General features: G+C 43.5%; 1 protein-coding gene across 1 annotated transcript in view; it reads right to left on the reverse strand.

Moving 5' to 3' along the window:
* Nucleotides 1-2,818: 2,818 nt before the first annotated feature.
* Nucleotides 2,819-22,356, reverse strand: part of HEATR1 (HEAT repeat containing 1) — a 693,629-nt gene continuing 674,091 nt past the window's right edge. The window contains exons 44-45 of the mRNA XM_033935556.1: nt 16,699-16,807; nt 2,819-3,564 (exon numbers count right to left, since the gene is read on the reverse strand). Coding sequence (XP_033791447.1) covers nt 3,476-3,564; nt 16,699-16,807 — 198 coding nt within the window. The 3' untranslated portion in view covers nt 2,819-3,475. The remainder of the gene's footprint in view (nt 3,565-16,698; nt 16,808-22,356) is intronic.

Raw genomic sequence — 22,356 nt, forward strand, 5'->3', positions numbered from 1 at the left:
AATGCCACTGCTGCCACCTGGAGATACTGTATATATTTGAATATAAACCAATCCGATTATAAACTGAAGTTGCATCAGAGACGACCTTTCCTGCAGCCACATGCAACTTCAACGCTCCGGCTGCTCGTAGGAAGCAAATTTAGAAATTGCCCGCCACGAAGGTAAGGGGCAGGAAGGAGGAAAGGTGGGATGGGAAGGAACAGACGTAGAAGGGAACTGGGGAAGGTGAGGTGGAGAGGAACAGATGTTGAAGGGAAATGGGGAAGAGAGAGTGGGAATAAGACAATGAAGGGAGCTGGGGAAGGGTGAGAGGGATGGAAGGTGGAGAGGAACAGATGCTGAAAGGAAATGGGGAAGAGAGAGATTCCAGACTTTGGAGGGAGCGGAGGGAAGAAGATGGGTGCCAGACCAACTGGGGGGGGGGGAGGGAGAGATGGAAGGGAGAGGCACAGTAACAGAGCATTTGGAAGAGACACAGAAGGCAGAAAGTGGATGGAAGGAAATGAATGAAAAGATGAGGAAAGCAGAAACCAGACAAAGGTAGAAAAAAAATTTCTATTTATTATTTATTTATTTTTTGCTTTAGGATAAAGTAGTATATTAGTTGTGTTGATAAAAATTTATAAACAAAGCCCTGCCAGCTGAACATCTCTTTCTCTAGTTCAGCAGCCAGAACTTTGATTTATAAGGAAGGAATAAGCTAAATATTGTAAGGATGCTGTGGGGACTAGGTCGGGGACAAATTTTTCCCCGTGTCATTCTCTAGTGGAGGGGGCATACACGTTTGAAGATTACCTTAGATTTGGAGGTGGGAAGTAGAGGAGTGAATTGGGGGGAGAGGGAGAACATACAGTTAGTAGGTAGGAGGGGGTTTGGGTTTTAATGAAATCTTATACTTCTGGGTTCAGGAGGAATATGGGACGGGACAGGGGGTGGGATTTTGTTGTGAGAATTTACAGGTGGGGTCAGAATAGAGGAAGTGTGAAAATACTGGGAAGTTGTATGTTGGGTTATGACTTGTGTCCATAGGCCCATTTTACTACATCTCCTCTGCACTAAACTGTTGCTAGAAACATTCAAAAAATTCCATGGCATGGCCTTCCCACTATATGATGGGAAAGGTTTCTATATGTCACTCAACCAGACCACTCTGATCCCAGAGGAGCCCCAGCTCTGCATTCCATCAGCGAACTTTCAATGGGTGAATGTCACATGCTGCCTTCTATTAACTTGCATGCCTCCTCTTTGCCACAGAGAAACAGGAAATTGCCAGAGGAGGTTGGAACATGGCAGAGTCAGCATCTGAGAATTGCTGCCAGCTGCTGCTAACCCATTGAAGAGTGCTGCGGGAGTCCAGCCTGTTTTCTCTACAACTGGTGGAAAGCTGGACAAATGATGGAAAATCACCAAAACTGCCCAGATGTTCAGTTGCTAAAAAGAGGACATGTCCAGGAAAACCCAGACATAGGGTAACCCTAATCTAGATTCTTCTCTGTTCCACTATTCCCTCCCTGTCCATCTATTGTCTAATTTTTCCCTTCCCCCTGAGTCCCACCCAGCTTCTACTTTCCCTTTTCTCCCACCCCCATCAAGTCCTGTCCAACTTTTACTCTGTTCTCCTTCCTCCTCACTCTCCTATTAAATATAATGGCCAAAAGAGCTGCAAAAGCTTTGGGCCCATAGCCATCCTTTTCCTCCTGTTTCTGCTGGCCTGATCAGAGCTCTGAGGACCACAACCATTGCACTCTACAGCCTGGTTCAAAGCGCCTCCAAATGCCTGCTGGCCTCACGCTCCTGTCATTTGCTCAATGGGCCTCTATGGTCTGCTGATACCACTGATGGGACAGAACAACTGAAGATCAGGTAGCAGTGGCCAATGAATATCAGCCTTTCACTTTCTTTAGCAGCACAGGCCATGTAACGGTGGTCATCAGCAAATTACAGACGACATCAGGGGCATGAGGCAGCAAGGGAAGGAGAAAACAAGAGGGAAAAAGATCACTTGCCAGCGCTGTGTACCTCCTGCTGTCCTCTTGTGTACTTCTTGGGATATGCGTACCACATGTTGGGACCCCTGAAATAACCTCATAACTAGTTTAATCAACTGACATGACAGAATCTAGAAATAAAACATTTTATTGGCATCCAAGTTTGAAGGTTCAGCATTAACAGGGAAGGAAGCCAAGGTGGACCCCAAATGTTACAAATACAAAATAAACGTTAAAAGAGACATCATACACCATATTATTTTGACCAGTATAGGTTAAATGTCCCTTAGTAAAACCTAGGCCCTGCCCCAGAATATGATAAAATAATCAGCCAACCACCACCACCACTTTCAATGGACCAAATGTACAGTAAGGAATTGATGCTATACTGATTACTACAATTAATAAAATATTAATCTTTCTGCTCCACAGAAAGACTTCCTACAATTCTGACACCACCATGAAAATGCAGGTTACTGGCAACACACTTCCTCTTTTAGAAGAAATGATAGCCATAAAAATTAATAAAATACAATGAAATTGAAACTACATCCAAGTACTCCATGAAGTTTTATACTTATCAAGTGTGTGTGGAAAAGGGAAAAACAGAAGATATTGTATGACATAAGCATACATACCTTTATTACAGTGGTCTCAACCTTTATTACAGTGGTCTCAAACTCAAACCCTTTGCAGGGTCACATTTTGGATTTGTAGGTACTTGGAGGGCCACAGAAAAAATAGTTAATGTCTTATTAAAGAAATGACAATTTTGCATGAGGAAAAACTCTTTATAAATCTTTCCTTTTGGCTAAGTCTTAAAAATAATATTGTAATTTATAGCTAAAGAGACATATGATCAAGAAACTCTTTTATTTTACTTTTGTGATTATGATAAACATACCGAGGGCCTCAAAATAGTACCTGGCAGGCTGCGAGTTTGAGACCACTACTTTATTGTATGTACACGCACATACAAGCCTTAATCCTCACTTGTTTTTCTGTTACATAGATGATATACAATGAATTCAATGAAGTCTATAAATAAAGGGAACCTCACTGAAGTCAGTAGACCTGTCCAGGACTGCCTATGTAATCAAGGCTTCTGGTTTGTAATTTTACAGCTGTGGAAAAGAGAACAAAATCCACTCCTTCTGGACTTTCTACAGGGAGTTCAGGGCTGAACTGGGTAGACAGTACTCTCCCTTCATCTCCTACACTGATCAGGCAAGTGGGAGGAGAGTGGCAATATACTGAATCACATCCTCTTCTGCATCGGTCTTGATTGCTGCTTTGAATGGGGGGAGCAGTATGGTATTAAACAAGAATGAGAACTTGATTATTCAAGTGATTCATAATATAACAATAAGAGAATTCTCCAGTACCACTCATTCAGATGAACAGTCCAAAGTGTGTATATTGGAGGGGGGAAGGAAGACTGGCAGTCCTCTTTTGCTCACACAAACATATATTTCATTTTCTTTCTCTCAGAAATAGCTCTGAAGTGATTCTCCAAGAATAGCTTCCAGCTGTTGAATGCTCTTTTGACACTGGTGTTCTACTTCTTCACATTCATCTGTAATGAAACCAGAAAAACCTTAAGATCCATCTGCATGCACAGGAACTCCCTTAAGCAAGGTACATAATTTGCAGTGAGTTTTTTAGGCGCCAGCCAATTTCAGAATCAAAATCAATAAAATATCATTACTAATCTAAAAAAATACCTCCATAGAAGTAAAGCAAAACTAAATTTATCTATTTTTGTTACTGATTGCATATCTGCCTTTTTTCCCCAATTCTTTATTCATTTTAACAGCCAACACAAAGTGCAACAGATTAAACAATAATTGGTACAAAAATAAAACAGCACTAATTACAATCAAATAACAAGATAAGTACACCCCCCTCCCTCCCACCCACCCATCCTTCCTTCAGAAATCAAAGGGTAATACAAATACTGTAATCAATTTTTACAAAATTTTGTTAATGGAGCCCAAAAATTTATTATATTGTCCCAATTGTAATGAAATCATACATTCAAACTTATAAACTTGGCAAAAGTTATAATTTAGCCTATCCCAATTTTTCGTGACTAACTGCATAGCAACTCCTATCATGATTAAAAGTAATCTATTCTTATTTGCATCAATTGGACTCTTGGGTATTAAAAGAGTTCCAAACAACACAATGTCATATGATATATAGACAGCAGATTATAAATTCTCAAAACTGACACATTTCGATCACTGAATTGAAAATAAAATCATTGTTTCAACTTTAAAAAAAAAAAAAAAAGAAGTAAAGCAAAACTACATTAAATATCCCACAACCGCTAGAAAAAGAGATATTTCACAAATATGATTGAGCAACAGGAAATACAAGAGCTAAGGAGAAGTTAGAAAAACAGCCAGACACCTTTTGTGACTTTTACATGTTATCTGGTTAATCTTTTGTTTTTTTTATCTTTTATTCATATTTCAAATTATCAAATAATACTGAAACCAAAAGCGGATACACAGCAATCACATTAACTCTAACAGAATACCCATTCCATCCCCAATTCCTAGCCCAACAGAAAACCAAATATCAATTCTGAGTCACCAAGACATCTATCCATTAACAGAATAAATTATATTTTCATAGCTCACACACTATATCCTCTCCCTTAGTTCATAGTGGAGAGTACCCGCATTGTAAGTAAACTTTCCAAGTTTTATGAAATTTTAATAAACTACCATTTTTCACTGCTGTTAGTTTCAACATGAGACAAATAGTCTAATGTTTTCAAAACCTGTTCATTGGTTGATAGATGTTTATGTTTCTAAAAAGGCGCAATCATCAATATCCTTACAGTAAACAGTGAGCATGCGATTGTGTAATATATCTTACAAATGTTTGTAAGTTTCATGTGAAGCAAATAATATTGCATTTCCTGTAGATATTACAGAATGACACAGATACCTGTTCCCGCGGCAAAACCACAGGAACGGAAAATTTGGCCCGTTTGCCACAGGTTTGGGAGAAAGGCTTTTCACCGCCTCAGGGGAGCAGTAAAGGGCCTTGCTCCCGCAGTAAAAGATTAGATTGCCTCGGGTCAACCCCTATATGCCTCCCCTCCCCGGGCCAGCAGCTACCCTCCTGATCGCGGGTCCAGCAGCCCCAGCCCCATGGTTTAATAACAGCAACTCTCCTCCATCCCCCCAGAAAACAAACCTGTGACTCCCCTATTGGGTCGGCCCCTTTGCACCTCCCTCCCCATCCGCCCTGGGCTTACCAGTGCCAAAGAAACAACATTATAGGCCTACTCCGGGGCCTTCCTTCAGCCGAGACCCTCCTTCCAGTGTAACTTCCGGTTTTGTGAAACCAGACTTTACATTGGAAGGAGAGACTTGGATGAAGGAAGTCCCCGGATCAGGTCTGTGATGTTGTTTCTTCGATCGCTGAAGCATCTAAGGTACTGGTAGGCCTGAGGTGAGAGACGCAAAGGGGCCGACACAGTAGAGAAGTCACAGATTTTGTTGTTTGTTTTTTTGCTGTTTTTTAACCATGGGGCAGGGTTTGTTTGTGTTGCTGGACTTGCAATTGGGGAGGGGCTGCTGAATCCGTGATCGTAGGGAGTTACTGCTGAATGCAAAAGGTGGGGGTTGTTTGGACTGCTGGATCCATGGGGGGAGGGTGCTGACTGGCTGGCTTCAGAGCTGGAGCTGAAGAGAAGGGAGACAGGTGCTAGATCTGGTCTGAGGACTGGGGGAAAGAGGTGCTGGACTCATGTGGTGGGGGTATTGGAGCTAGAGGAAAGGGAGCTGGGTGCTGAAGGGAGGGGATAAAGGTATTGGATCCATGGGAGGGGGCAGGACCTGCAGGGAGGAGGAGACAGAAGTTGAACCAAGGGGATGAAGGAAGAGGGAGTGAAATATAGAACATAGCGGAGGGAGGAAAGAGTGTGTGTGACACATTGGTGTAAGGGAGTAAAAAGAGGGTAGAAGCTGGACACAGGGAGATATACAAAAAGAGGGGAGATGAGTATGGATAGAAACATCCATCTTCCGCTATCTCCTCTTCTCCCTAAAAGATCCCACATGCCTGTTTCTATGCTATCTTGAATTCAGATACAGTTTTCATTTCCACCACCTCCATCGGGAGACTATTCCACGCATCTACCACTCTTTCTGTAAATAAGTATTTTCTTACATTACTCCTGAGCACAGGAACAGGGACACAAAGGGGAATGCTGCATGGGGTAGTATATGGACACAGAGGGAAGATGGCTAGACATGAGGGAGAATATGAAAGAGGATGCTGGACTTAGGGAGGGCATAGGGAAATAGAGAAATGATACTGAACACAGGGGGAAGGGATCATAGAATGATGATGAAGGCAGGGAGGTGGGCACAGAGGAAATACTAGAAGGAGTCAGAGAAGGGAGACACTGAACATGGGGAACAATACATACAAAGAGATAGAGGATAGATGGTGAGAATGGAGAAAGAAAGAATGTCAAATGGTCAGGAGACCCTGGCAAGTGAGTTAAGAGAAGGCAGAAGAAAACAGAAAACAAAGCCTGAGATCAACATGATTTGAAGAATAAAATGACGAGACAACAAAAGGTAAAAAAAAAATGTTATTTTCTATTTTGTGATTAGAATATATCAGATTTGAAATCTGGATCCTGCCAGAGCTGGTATTAAACATAATTGGGGACTACAAAGCCCATTACTAGACTGTAATTTCTTCAGCTTCCAGCAGACTTAGGGCTCTTTCTGGCTAAGGGGCAGTTGCCCTAGATGCACTCCCCCAACACTATTCCTGCCATGTGTGATCTTTGTTTTGCACAATATAGGAGCTAATGGATCTATTTCTTTGGTGTTTACTACATTAAAGGTTGGCTTCTTGGGATTTCGGTTTAATTTACTATATGTTTATAATTTTTGGTCAGCTATTATGGATTTGGCATTTGTGTTGTGTGTGTGTGACCAAGGAATTCTGATAGCACAGTTTTTCTATGTAGAATTCTGTAGTAAATTTGGCTTGTTCAGTTTTTTTGTTTCAGTATATGCTAGAATATAAGTCGATCCGAATACATGTCAAGACCCCAAAAGGAGGCAAAATGGTTGACTCGAATATAAGTTGGGTGGCCTAATATTCAAGTGTCCTGCCCTGTCAGGCTCTGCACCCAGCCTCCTTCCCTCCCTCCCTTGTCAGGCATTGCATCCAGCCCCCTTCCCTCTCTTTCCTGTCAGGCTCTGCACCCAGCCTCCCTCCCTCCCCGTCACTCAGCACCCATCCCCCTCCCTGCCCTGTCCTCGTACCTCCTCTGCTGATCCCTGGTGGTCCAGAGGTACAGTGAGTATTAGCAAGCTTTCTGCACTCCTGCCCTGCTGCTAACCATTGGTGGCTGCCGTGAGATTGAGATTTTTCAGCCACTGAGCAGGAGTGCGTTTTGGTGCTGCTGCTTGACGCTGAGCAGCTTCTTGACTAGCTCTCGCAAATTCTCACGGTTAATCTTCAGTAAACATTTGCTATCAGAGAGGAGTAACAGACGAAAACAGTGGGCTGTATGCAATGGAGATGGGAGAATATTTTTAATATTTATGTAACTGAATTGATGTAATTTGTTTTGGGTTACTATTTTACAACTGCTGTGTAGGGGATTCCAAGAAAAGCAATTTATAAACTTTTGAATAATTAACATTCTAAGATAGATAGATATATTCACAGCCAGAAGTTCAATTTAAGGAACACCAAGCAAATTATAAGAAAGGTTTCCTCACGATGCACGTCAAACAATACGAGAGTGCAGCTATTAAGTGGGCCCCTCTGCATTTTAGGTGAAACTTGGATGGAATTTAAGTCACTGATCCACTGTACTATTACTATTTATCATTTCTATAGTGCTGAAAGGTGTATGCAGCGCTGTACATTTAACACAGACAGTTCCTGCTCAGAAGAGCTAACAATCTAATTAGACAGACAAAACATCTTAGGGTTGGGGAGATTATGGTAGAGGAAATGATACAGTGGGTATAGGCATCAGGCAACGGTGAGTGGAAATTAAGAGTTGAAAGCAGTTTCAAAAAAGTGGACTTTTAGCTTGGATTTGAATACTGCTAGGGATGGAGAATGACGTATTTATTCAGGCAGCCTGTTCCAGGCATATGGTGCTGCAAGAAAGAAGGGACGGAGTCTGGAGTTGGCAGTGGAAGAAAAGGGTACAGATAAGAGGGGCTTGCCCGATGAACGGAGTTCATGGGGAGGAGCATAGGGGGAAATAAGTGAAGAGAGATACATTGCAGTAGTCTAAGCGCGAGGTGATAAGTGCGTGGATAAGTGTTTTGGTAGTGTGTTCAGAGAGGAGAGGATGGATTTTGGTAATATAGAGGAGGAAGCGACAGGTTTAGAAACATAGACATAGAAACATTGAAAAAGACGGCAGATAAGGGCCGCGGCCCATCTAGTCTGCCCATCCCAATGACCCTCCCCTATTTAACTCTGTGCAGAGATCCCACGTGACGATCCCATTTCTTCTTAAAATCAGGCACGCTGCTTGCCTCGATCACCTGAAGTGGAAGTCTATTCCAGCGATCAACCACTCTTTCGGTGAAAAAGTATTTCCTGGTGTCGCCGTGCAACTTCCCCCCTGATTTTCCATGGATGTCCTCTTGTCGCTGTCGGACCTTTGAAAAAGAAGATATCCTCTTCTGCCTCGATACGGCCCGTGAGGTACTTGAACGTCTCGATCATATCTCCCCTCTCTCTGCGTTCTCGAGTGAGTATAGCCGCAATTTATCCAGCCGTTCCTCGTACAGGAGATCCTTGAGTCCCGAGACCATCCGGGTGGTCATTCGCTGGACTGACTCCAGCCTCAGTACATCCTTGCGGTAATGAGGCCTCCAGAATTGCACGCAATATTCCAGATGGGGCCTCACCATGGATCTATACAACGGCATAATGACTTCAGGCTTACGGCTGACAAAACTCCTACGTATACATCCTATGATCTGCCTAGCCTTAGATGAAGCCCACTCCACTTGATTGGCAGTCTTCATGTCTTCACTGATGATCACCCCTAAGTCCCGTTCTGCAACAGTCCTTGCTAGGATCTCGCCATTTAGGGTGTAAGTCTCGCATGGATTTTGACTGCCGAGGTGCATGACTTTGCATTTCTTGGCATTGAAACTCAGTTGCCAGGTCCTTGACCATTGCTCCAATAGGAGTAGGTCGTGTTTCATATTGTTCGTTGTGCTTTTGCTTGTTATATTACATAGTTTGGCGTCATCGGCGAATAACGTTATTTTACCGCGAAGCCCCTCAGCCAAGTCCCTTATAAAGATATTGAAAAGGATCGGGCCTAAGACCGAGCCCTGTGGCACTCCGCTGATCACTGCCGTCGTTACGGAGGGGGTGACGTTCACCACCACCCTCTGAAGCCTACCACCAAGCCAGTCCCCAACCCATTTTGTCAAAGTGTCACCTAATCCTATAGAACTCATTTTGCACAACAACCTGCGGTGTGGGACACTATCAAACGCTTTGCTGAAGTCCAAGTATACAATGTCCAAGAACTCTCCAACATCGAGCTTCCCCGTCACCCAGTCAAAGAAGCTGATCAAGTTGGATTGGCAGGATTTCCCCTTGGTAAATCCATGTTGACGGGGATCCCGTAGATTCTCCTCATCCAGGATCTTATCTAATTGGTATTTGATTAGGGTTTCCATTAGTTTGCTCACTATAGATGTGAGACTCACTGGTCTGTAGTTCTCAGCCTCTGACCTGTAACCTTTTTTGTGGAGTGGAATGACGTTAGCCATTTTCCAGTCCAACGGGACTCTACCTGTACTAAGGGAGATATTGAAGAGTGCGGATAGTGGTTCCGCCAGGACGTCCCTTAACTCCCTGAGCACCCTGGGGTGTAGATTGTCTGGCCCCATTGCTTTGTTAACCTTGAGTCTAGACAGCTCACAGTAGACACTGCTTGTTGTAAACTTGAAATTACTAAACGGGTCTCCTGAGCCATCCTTTTTCTGCAGCTGAGGGCCGGAACCCGGCGCCTCACGGGTGAAGACTGAACAGAAGTATTTGTTTAACAATTCAGCTTTTTCTGTGTCTGCTTCTACATAGTTCCCGTCTGGTTTCCAAAGGCGTACTATCCCGCTTGTGCTGCGGTTTCTGTCGCTAATATACCTGAAGAAGGATTTATCGCGGTTTGTTGGATCTGAGCAGAAAAGGAGAGAGAGTAGTCAAAAGTCACCCCAAGGTTGTGAGCTGACTAGACAGGCAGCAGGATAGTGTTATCCACAGAAATAGAGAATAGTGAGAGGGGGGAACTGAGTTTATGTGGAAAGAGTTCAGTTTTAGCCATATTCAATTTGATATGGCGGTGAGACATCCAAGCGGCAATGTTGGACAGGCAGGCTGAGATTCGGACCTGAATTCCTGTAGAGATATCTGGTGTGGAGAGGTAGATCTGGAAGTCACCAGCATAGAGGTGATATTGAAAACCATGAGAGGAGATCAGTGTACCAAGAGAGCGGGTATATATGGAAAAGAAGAGAGGGCCCAGGACAAAGCCTTGGGGTGCGCCAACAGACAGTGAGATGGCAGTGGAGGATGATCCACCGTAATATACGCTGAAAGCACAAGAAGTACAATGAGAAAGATAGGAAAAAAACCAGGAGCGAACAGAACCTTGGAATCCCAGTGAGGACATGACAAGTAGGAGGTGGTGATCAACAGTGTTGAAAGCAGCACACAGATCAAAAAGAATGAGGATAGAGTAGTGTCCATTGGATTTGGCCAGGAACAGATTGTTAGAGACTTTAGCAAGGGTAGTTTCTATAGAGTGGAGAAGGCAAAAGCCCAATTGAAGTGGGTCAAGATTATTAAGAGAAGAAAGGAAGTCCAGGCAAAGACTGTAAACAGCATGTTCAAATAGTTTAGATAGGAAGGGGAGGAGGGAGATAGGGCGGTAATTGGAGAGGGATATGATATGGGGTCTAGTGAGGGCTTTTTGAGGAGGGGTGTAACTACAGCATGTTTGAAGACAATTACTTTCCACATTTTGAGCGACACCAGACACCCCCCCGAGTAACAAAAAGAACGAGTCAGAAAGATTACCAAGATCAGTACAGTGCACATTACTCACACCCTTCAACCAAGAGTTGAAATTTTTATACTCTTGCTTTGAATGAAAGAATTTCTCAGAGTGCTTTCAAACTCCCATGTAAGACCAAGTCAACTCCATTTCTTTGTGTTTATGAATTTTAGGCATATGGCTTGTGACAAACTTAGTGCCAGGTCAAGGTTTGCCCCAAGGAAAGACAGGGTTTTGCCCCGTTGTAAGAGGGCAGACCAAGTAAGTGCTGGGTCTCCAGGTAACACTGACTGGCCCTGGGATAGCATGGACCTGGCTGAGGTGAGCCAGAGTCCACCGGTACATAAGAATTGCCGCTGCTGGGTCAGACCAATTGTCCATCGTAACCAGCAGTCCGCTCATGTGGCGGCCCCCAGGTCAAAGACCAGTGCTCTAAATGAGTCCAGCCTCACCTGCGTATGTTCCAGTTTAACAGGAACTTGTCCCACTTTGTCTTGATTCTCTGAAGGGTGTTTTCCCCTATAACAAGCTCCGGAAGAGCATTCTAGTTTTCTACCACTCTCTGGGTGAAGAAGAACTTCCTTACGTTTGTACGGAATCAATCCCTTTTCAACTTAAGAGAGTGCCCTCTCATTCTCCCTACCTTGCAGAGGGTGAACAATCTGTCTTTATCTGCTAAATCTATTCCCTTCAGTATTTTGAATGTTTCGATCATTGTCCCCTCTCAGTCTCCTCTTTTCAAGGGAAAAGAGGCCCAGTCTCTCCAATCTCTCACTGTACAGCAACACCTCCAGCACCTTAACCATTTTAGTCACTCTTTTCTGGACCCTTTCGAGTAGTACCGTGTCCTTCTTCATGTACGGCGACCAGTGCTGGATGCAATACTCCAGGTGAGGGCGCACCATGGCCCGATACAGCGGCATGATAACCTTCTTTGATCTGTTTGTGATCCCCTTCTTAATCATTCCTAGCATTCTGTTCACCCTATTTGACGACGACACACATTGCATGGACAGCTTCATCGACTTGTTGATCAGAACTCCCAAGTCTCTTTCCTGTGAGGTCTCTCCAAGTACCACCCCGGACACCCTGTATTCGTGCATGAGATTTTTGTTACCAACATGTATCACTTTACACTTATCCACGTTGAACCTCATTTGCCATGTCGATGCCCATTTCTCGAGCTTGATTATGTCACATTGCAGATCTTTGCAATCCCCGTTTCTTCACTACTCTGAAAAACTTTGTATCGTCCGCAAATTTAATCACCTCACTCGTCGTACCAATGTCCATATCGTTTATAAAGATGTCGAAGAGCACTGGTCCAAGCACCAAGCCATGCGGCACCCCACTGGTGACGCTCTTCCAGTTCGAGTATTATCCATTTACTCCCACTCTCTGTTTCCTATGCTCCAGCCAGTTTTTAATCCAGGTGAGTATTTCACCCTCGTTTCCATGGCTCGCAATTTTCTGAAGTAGTCGTTCATGTGGAACCTTGTCGAATGCCTTCTGAAAATCCAGATATACAATGTCAACCGGGTTGCCCTGTTTATTCCCTCGAAGAAGTGCAGCAAGTTCGGCAAACAAGATCTGCCTTTGCTGAAACCATGCTGGCTGGTCCTCATCAGACCGTGCCCATCAAGGTGATCAATGATGCGGTCCTTTATCAGCGCTTCTATCATCTTTCCCGGTACCGAGGTCAGACTCACCGGTCTGTAGTTTCCTGGACCCTCAAACCTTTTTTTAAGCTCGGCGTAACATTTGCCACCTTCCAGTCTTCCGGAATCTTTCCTGATTTGATTGACAGGTTGGCTATTAGTTGAAGCAGTTCAGATATAGTCCTTTTAGTCCTGACCCTTTCAGACAGTGTGCTGTTAGAAGCAAGGGAAGGAAACCTGCCAGAGAAATGCTTGAGTCTGCTTTCTAGCCCTGGCTCGGGGTGTGGTTCAAAGCTCCTGAAAAGCCAGCTCAGATTAAAGAGATGAGAGACAGGGTCACGGAAGGCAGACTTACGAGAGCCTCAGAGACCAGGAAGCTGCAGGGCAAGGAGTGTTGGTCTGAGCACAAACAGTCCAGAAGCCCAGCTGAAGTCCAGTGTGAGTCTCCTTCCAAAGATTTCTCTTCTGACTGGGATATGCAGGAAGAGGGAGAATCTCATCTCTGTTCAGGGACAGAGTTTCTCTCACAGCCTGAAGATATGGAAATTGGTACTGGCTCTCCAGTACTTCAGGAGTCAGCTGAAGCTATGCAAATCAACTAAATCTGTAAAGTTTGGAGTTGCGTTTAACTTTCTGGTTTGCTGATATTAGGTTCTAGTTACCTGTGTGTGAAAGCACAATACTTTCTGTGATTAGGAAGAGAAATGGTTTTGAATTTTGCTTTACATTGAAGTCAGTTTCTCTTTCCCACGTTGGTGCTGATTAGTGTGCTGAGTGAAGCTGGGTTGTCTCTGTGAGGTTGCACAGCTACTGAGAGCAGAGCCAGAGCTGCAAGCTGTGTGAACTGTTCCCTGCTGCATGCTGTTAAAGCACACCTGTTTCTCTGCCATAAGAAATTATTTGTGTCTCAAAAGAACTGTTTAAAACTGTATGTCATCAGAACACTGCTGCTGAATGTGTTTCATGAACAAAATCTGGTATAGACTGCATTTTCCAAACCAGGGTTACAGCAAAGCCATTAACATCTGCTAGAAAGAATATCCAAGAATACATTGGCTTTTTTTAATGAATATTTATCATGGACTTTGCTACTTTTTCTTTTCATTTTGAACTGCTCCAGTGCAGTGAACTGGAGTCTGTTTTGTCAAGGTGCTTTCCCTATGCAAGGACTATTACCAGTTGATAAAAGCTGAGCTATTTGCTGGATGCTTTTCATGAGCATTATCTGTGATGTGTGCAAGAAACATAATACAGGATTTGAAGCTTATCTGGCCAGTGGCCTAAATAAATTTTTTTGTTTTGGAAGCCATGCTGATGGTGTCTGTTTGTTGAATGAAAATCATTTTACTTACCTGTACTTGCACTGTTAGGCAGTTGCCTAGTTTGGATAACAGACTTGAGGGGAACCCTCAAGCTATAGAGCAGGGGTGTCAAAGTCCCTCCTCGAGGGCCCCAATCCAGTCAGGTTTTCAGGATTTCCCCAATGAATATGCATGAGATTTATAAGCATACAATGAAAGCAGTGCATGCAAATAGATCTCATGCATAGTCATTGGGGAAATCCTAAAAACCCGACTGGATTGCGGCCTTCGAGGAGGGACTTTGACACCCTTGCTGTAGAAGGCACACTGGGGAGAATATTGTCATGGCCCAAACACCCTAACCAAGTCGGTTAGGTGCCTAAGGGTGACACTATTAGTATTTTCACATCTTCAAATTACAGGATTATAATCTAATGTACCCATGAACCCATACAGTATGCATCCGGGATCTTTTAAAAATAATCTCCCCACATCTCAGTTTTTCCAGTATCGCCGGATTTGTCAAACAACGGAGGAGTATGGCATACAAGCGGAAAAATTAAAATCTAAATACTATGAAAAAGGATATCCTAAGTCAACTGTGACATCAGATTACAAACGAGCTAGATATTGTGCTCGCGAGACAAAAGAGACACAGATGCCAATGTATTTATGGGCATAAGTAAGTTTCGCTGAAATGGGTATAATGTTGTAATGTATGAATTCATCCAATCAGGGTCGGTGCTGTGTTAGTTGGGAGGTTCTAATGGTGGCATGTCACAGGCAGCAGCTCCGGATAAAGGGGGTGGAGTTTTGCCAGTTGGCGTCTTGAGTAAAGAGTGAGAGAACAGTAACAGGTACCGTGTGCAGACTGTGTCAGGAATTTTTATATGAGATACTGTTGTATGAGATAGTATTAACTTTTGCTATAGCATATTGATAGTTTGCACATGTTTTTATTCTTATTTCCTAGAGATAATGTGAGCTAAATTGTCCACATCAGTCAGGGTCTTCTGAAGCAGCCAATTGTGAAACGTGTTAGGACCTGAGATCCATTTACAAACTAACTCATAACGTTCACATTCAGTTAAGTCCTTATTCATAGTATTTAAAGTTTTGAACCATTCGTGTGTTATTATTAAATTGGAAAGATTAATACTTTAAAAGAGCACTTTAAAAGAAACACTATTGTGCTGTGATTAAGAACTCGAGCTGTTGTAGCGGTGGGCTTTCTAGCTCACTATACCAGTGGTCTCAAACTCAAACCCTTTGCGGGGCCACATTTTGGATTTGTAGCTACTTGGAGGGCCGCAGAAAAAATAGTTATTGTCTTATTAAAGAAATGACAATTTTGCATGAGGTTAAACTCTTTATAGTTTATAAAAATTTCCTTTAACAGTTAAAAGGAAAGATATATAAACTCATGCAAAATTGTCATTTCTTTAATAAGACATTAACTATTTTTTCTGCGGCCCTCCAAATACTCTATTTTTTCTGCAGCACTCACATTTAAAGTTTAATATATTTTCTCTCTCAAAACTGGTACATTTCAATCACTAAATTGAAAATAAAATCATTTTCCTACCTTTGTTTGGTAATTTTATCAGTCTCTGGTTGCACTTTATTCTTCTGACTGTGCATCCAATATTTCCCTTCTTTCCCTGCTTCTTCTCCTCCAGACCTCATTCCCTCCCCCAACTTTTCTTTCTTTCTCTATGTCTGTCTTTCTCTGATTCCGTGTCCCATTTTTTGCTTTGTTTCTGGCTCCCTGTCCCCCCCTTCTTTCTTTCTTCCTTCCTGCCCTCCCCCAAGCCACCGCCGCCGGGGAATAGGCTGCTGCTGCCATCGGGAACAGGCCGAGATCTCCCTGCTTCTCTTCACGGGGCCGACCAACGTTAATTCTAACGTCGGAAAGGACGTTTCGGGCAGCCAGGCAGCGATTGGCTAGCCAGAACATCCTCTTGACATCAGAATTGACGTCGGGCGGAATGGAAGCAGGGAGATCAAAGAACACGGTGCCGGCCTGTTCCCCGATGGAAGGGAAGAGAAGCAGGTTGGGCACCAGTGCTCTAGACGAACCGCGAGCTGCACTCTATGGAGAACAGTGGACGGCCCCCCCCCCCCTTGGTACGCCACTGGAGCAGCAGCGTGTCTGGCCGGCTCTTCCGTGGATAGCGCAAGGAGCCACCAACCCGCAGCTTTGAACGGAACGAGCCGGCCAGATACGCTGCTGCTCCAAAACGAAGAGAATGATCACGTCCAGACCGCGGGCTACAAATAAAACCTGGAGAGCCACATGCGGCCCGCGTGTTTGAGACCACTGGTTTATACCTATTAGCGGTTCTCTATCATATCTATATATTATACACCCGAGTTCATCCTTCTTTGTTAACCCCAGTTTTTGTGTTGGGGGATCCATGAACCCATGTGTAACAGAATGTTATGCTGAAAAAGCTTTCCATGCATGTTGTGCTGAGTGTTTGGGATACTCTTTGCTTACCTAGTCTAACTCTGGGGGGCAACAATTCTGAACTTGTTCACTCTCAGCTCTGTATAGTACATTCAGTAAATCCACTCTTCAAGACAAATGAATGCTGTGTACTTTGGTTCAGCCTAAATATTTATTGTAGAGCTGGTGAGAAGCAGATATTTGTTTTTACCTTCCATGAGCTCTGCTAGGAATGGAATAGATTCTGGTAACAGGATCATGTAGTTCTCCCTCAGTTTCCCTGCCAGTTCTGTTAAAGCAAGTAATGCAGCAAAACGAACCTAACAATAAATTAAAATAAATACATTTGAATCCAGAATTTAAAAATGTACCAGTTACAACTGCAGTAAAAACATTTTTGCAGATATATACTCATATTTTATAATTTAATATCTACAATATAGTCATTGTCTCCTGTATTTAACCAGATCCCTTCTGAATCTCTTTTTTGTTAAGATCAAGTGTAGAAATGAACAAGCAGTTTAAAGAATTAGCAGAAGACAGTCCCTTCTTGGTCTCTGGCTGAGACTGAAAAGATGCATCTAAAGAGGGGTAATGTCCTGTCAGGCAACCCCATTGGGGACATAATGTAAACCCCACTGCCAAAACAGGAAGATTAAGCCTCATGCTTAATAAAAATAGTATGCTTTACCCTGGGACAATTTGTGCTATTCTCCCTGGTAGAATCTATTAGACCAGTGTTTCTCAACTTGGTCCTGGAGTACCCCCTTGCCAGTCAGGTTTTCAAGATATCCACAATGAATATGCATGAAAGAAATTTACATACAATTGAGAACTGGAGTTACATACCAGGATCTAGAACTTCCATTCCAGTAAAATAAAGTTTGTCTCTTATGAACCTATTCATGTGTTTGAGGTATCTGAATGCTTATCATTTTGCATTTAAGGAATATAATATTTCCCCAGTCTGACCTAAGAGAGATTTGGTGTAGACCAGGGGTGTCCAATCTTTTGGCTTCCCTGGGCTGCATTGGCCAAAAAAAATGTTTCTAGGGCAAAAATGTTTCTGGGGCACAAATGCTGTGGCAAGGCAGAGGAGGGAGCCGGCAAGACGGTAAACTCCCGGGGGCAGCAGAAGAAAACACTGCATTGCTCTTGACCGGGGCCGTACAAAATACTTCACGGGACCGCAAGTTGGACACCCTTGGTGTAGACCCTGCTAAATTACGAGTGAAACACATGCTGCTGTGCTATAGTGAATTTGTATTTAATCTTCTGCCAATGCTCATACATTTGGGAATTCTATACATAACTAATATTTTCATAAAATGTGGTCAATTTCAAGATACAAAATTTCAATACTGCAATGAATTTATTTATTTATTTGTTTATTTTTAATTCTTTATTTAATTTTATAATTTGACATAATAATCAGTCAATTCAAAGAAATATTCCAATACCAGATGAAAAAAGAAAGCAAAACAAAAATACAATACAATAGGAAAATTTTTTTTTTCAATTCTAAATATACTGGATTGAAAAATTAGACCTCAATAAGAGGGGAGAAAGCTATATTCGCTGAATTTTCAATCAAACTTTACTAAGAACATAAAGATGGTATTGAGTGGGAGCAAGAACCTAATTAAACTAAGCAGGTTGGAGCAATAATTCTCTCAAGAATATTAAGTTTGCTCTTTCGCAAAAATAAATTTTATCAACTGCTGAGGTTCAAAATAAACATGTCTATTCCCCTGATAGATCATCACACAAGCGTAGCACCCAGCTGTAAGACCCTCGGTCTCAAAATGAGAAACTGTTTTCTTCTCTTTTGGGTCATCCTTGACACATCAGGATACATTCTCACAGTTTTTGTCATAAATGGTATGTCCTTGAACTTGAAAAACAACTTAAGCATCCATTCTCTGTCAGAGTCTATAGCAAACTGTACTAGCAGCGTTGCAGTTGCCGGTGACTCATTATCTGACCTCTCAAGGAAATTTGTCAGGTCCAAACTATCAGCAGACAAATTCTGCTGGCCTGGTTCCTGAACAGGTGATCTAGTTGGTAAATAATATATTTTAGTGAGAGGTGGATAAGAGGTTTCGGGAACTTTCAATATCTCTTTCAGGTATTTCTTAAACATATCTTGTGGAGAAATAAGTGATAGTTTTGGAAAATTTATGTTTAAATGATTTTTATTATTCCAGCAGTAAGAAGCAAATACAAACAGTAGTACCATTCAGGAAATAACATTTTCAACAATATAATCAGTTCCCCTCCCATCCCCCCTCCCCTCCCCAAGAATCCATGGCCAGTCCAACAGCTAAGAGTGGGAATAAAATCTTAAAGATTCAAAAGTCTACTGCGAGCACGCGGTGTGAGGTCCTGCCAGAAGTGCTCCCACACCTGACAAAATTTGCGACCCGGGCCAAGAGTCAAGTCTCCCACCATGCGTCTCTCCAGTGTTGCGTGCACTATCATTAGGGATCTCCATTGTGCATATGATGGGGGATCACGGAAGAGCCAGTTGGTGAGGATGGCTTTCATGCTGACATTCCCCTGGGTTTGGGCGAGGCTATATTATAAAATACAAAAAACGCCCTCGGTTACGGAAGCCATCGCCTTCCCCAAAGCGATGTGGTATATAGGCCAAGATGTCTCCAAAACTGTTGGATTGCGGGGCAGGCCCAAAATATGTGACTCAAAGATGCGTGAGACTGATTGCATTTCGGGCAAGAATGTGACGCAGTAATCCCCATCCGGGCTGCACGTTCCGGTGGAATGTAAAGTCTAAGAACAATTTTCAATTGCATTTCCCAGTGAGTAATATTGAGTGACACCTTCTGAATGTTCTTCAGGACCCGTTGTAATTGTTGAGCAGTCAACTGGCAATGCAAGTCCTCAGCCCACACTGTCGCTAATAAGAACATAAGAACATAAAAAGTTGCCCCCGCAGAGTCAGACCAGAGGTCCATCTTGCTCAGCGGTCCGCTCCCGCGTGGACCCATCAGGCCTAGTGCCTGAACAGTGGTCCCTGATTAATTTTGTAACTTACCTCTAATCCCATCCCTATAATCTACCTTTACTCTTATCTGTACCCCTCAATCCCTTTGTCTTCCAAGTACCTATCCAAAGCTTCTTTAAACCCCTGTAGCATGCTCCTGTTTATCACATCCTCTGGTAGCGCGTTCCATGTATCCACCACCCTCTGTGTGAAAAAGAACTTCCTGGCGTTTGTTCTAAACCTCTCCCCTTTCAATTTCTCTGAGTGCCCCCTTGTACTTATTGATCCCCTTAATTTGAAAAATCTGTCCCTGTCTATTTTTTCTATGCCCTTCATGATCTTGAAGGTTTCTATCATGTCTCCTCTAAGTCTCTGCTTTTCCAGGGAGAAAAGCCCTAGCTTTTTCAGTCTGTCAGTATATGAGAGGTCCTCCATGCCCTTTATTAGCTTAGTTGCTCTTCTCTGGACCCTCTCAAGTACCTCCATGTCCTTCTTGAGGTACGGCGACCAGAACTGAACACAATACTCCAGGTGCGGGCGCACCATAGCACGATACAGTGGCAGGATGACTTCCTTTGTCCTGGTCGTGATACCCTTCTTAATGATACCCAACATTCTGTTTGCTTTCCTTGAGGCCGTGGCACACTGCGCCGATGCCTTCAATGTTGTGTCTACCATCACTCCCAGGTCTCTTTCAAGGTCGCTCATCCCTAGCGCTGATCCCCCCATTTTGTAAGTGAACATCGTTTTTTTTCCCCCTATATGCATGACCTTGCATTTCCCTATGTTGAAACTCATTTGCCACTTTTTGGCCCATTTTTCCAGTATTGTCAGATCTTTTTGGAGATCTTCGCAGTCCTCCATGTTATTGACCTTGCGATATAGTTTGGTGTCATCCGCAAATTTAATAACCTCACATTTTGTTCCTGCTTCCAGGTCGTTAATGAATATATTGAATAGGAGCGGTCCCAGCACCGACCCCTGTGGAACTCCGCTCGTGACCCATTGCCAGTCTGAGTAATGTCCCTTTACTCCAACCCTCTGTTTCCTATCCGCCAGCCAGTTTTTGATCCATCGGTGGACCTCCCCTTGCACCCCATGGTTCCATAGCTTCCTTAGTAGTCTTTCGTGTGGCACCTTGTCGAAGGCTTTTTGGAAGTCAAGGTAAATGATATCTATGGATTCCCCTTTATCCACCTGGCTGGTTACCCCCTCAAAGAAGTATAAGTTCGTGAGGCATGACCTGCCCTTGCAGAAGCCATGCTGGCTCGACTTTAGCTGCCCATAGTTGTCGATGTGTTCCCAGATGCTGTCTTTAATCAGTGCTTTCATCATCTTTCCCGGGACCGAGGTCAAGCTCACCGGCCTGTAGTTTCCTGGGTCTCCCCTTGAGCCTTTCTTGAAGATGGGCGTGACATTTGCTATTTTCCAGTCTTCCGGAATCTCCCCAGTTTTTAGGGATAGGTTGCATATTTGTTGAAGTGGCTCAGCTATTTCGTTCCTTAGTTCCTTGAGTACCCTTGGGTGAATGCCATCCGGACCTGGCGATTTGTCGCTCTTTAGCCTCTCTATCTGCCTGAGGACATCCACTTTGCTCACCTCTAGCTGGACCAGATTTTCATCCTGCTCTCCTTTTACGATCTCCTCGGGCTCCGGAATGTTGGTTGTGTCCTCCCTCGTGAAAACTGACGTGAAGAACTTATTTAGCCTGTCAGCTATCTCCTTTTCCTCTTTTACCACTCCCTTTCTGTCCCCATCATCCAAGGGTCCCACTTCCTCCCTTGCTGGTTGCTTCCCCTTAACGTACCTGAAGAATGATTTGAAGTTTGTTGCTTCCCCTGCCAGTCTCTCTTCATATTCTTTCTTTCCTTCCCTAACCACTCGATGACACTCCTTTTGGTGTTTTTTGTGTTCCTTTTGGTTCTCCTCTGTTTTGTCCTTTTTCCATTTTTTGAATGATGCTTTCTTGTCACTTATCGCCTTTTTCACTGCATTTGTTATCCAGACTGGGTTTTTTTGTTCTATTTTTTTTGCACCCTTTCCTGTACTTGGGGATGCACAGGTTCTGTGCTTCATGCACTGTGCCCTTGAGTATAGTCCAGGCATTTTCTACGGACTCCATCTTCCTTGCGCTGTCGTTGAGTTTCTTTCCCACCATTTTCCTCATGGCATCATAATTCCCTTTTTTGAAGTTAAGTGCGGTCGTTGTAGTTCTTTTCACCTTTGATGATCCAATTTCTAGTCTGTACTGGATCGTGTTGTGATCGCTGTTTCCTAGCGGGGATAGTACCGCCACCTCCTTACCACGCGCAGAGCATTTCTAAATGTGGATGCAGCGGTAATAGGCCCGGCGGTGATTTCAGATCACGCGATGATCTGGCTAGATGTTTACGCGGACCTGTACGTTGGCGCTTCCCTAGTTATCTATTTTCTGATGACCATTTCAAAACATACCTAACGACTAAATGGGGTGAATTCCTAGACTTTAATGGTCAGCATAGCAATGATCCGACACTGTTTTGGAGCACGGCTAAGGAGGTGCTCAGAGGAAATTGTATAGCTTTTGTAATAGCGCGTAATCGCTGTTTGTCCCGGGAATACTGCGGTTGGAAAAAGAACTAGCAAGCGCTAAGCGTCAGTATATCCTGTTCCCGACCCGCCACGCTAGGGAACACTTAGCTTCTGTGGAAACGACCCTCAACTCCTATATACATGAGCGCATGGTGAAAATGCTCTTGTATCAAAAATTTTGTTACCATCGCTATGGAAATCGGGCAGGGAAGTTATTAGCCCACTTGACTTCCCAGGTGCGGGGTCACCGTTATGTTTTGGGATTGAGGGATAGTACGGGCCAATTTCAACACA

Source organism: Geotrypetes seraphini, chromosome 3 (assembly GCF_902459505.1).
Source record: "Geotrypetes seraphini chromosome 3, aGeoSer1.1, whole genome shotgun sequence".
NCBI classification, from domain to species: Eukaryota; Metazoa; Chordata; class Amphibia; order Gymnophiona; family Dermophiidae; genus Geotrypetes; species Geotrypetes seraphini.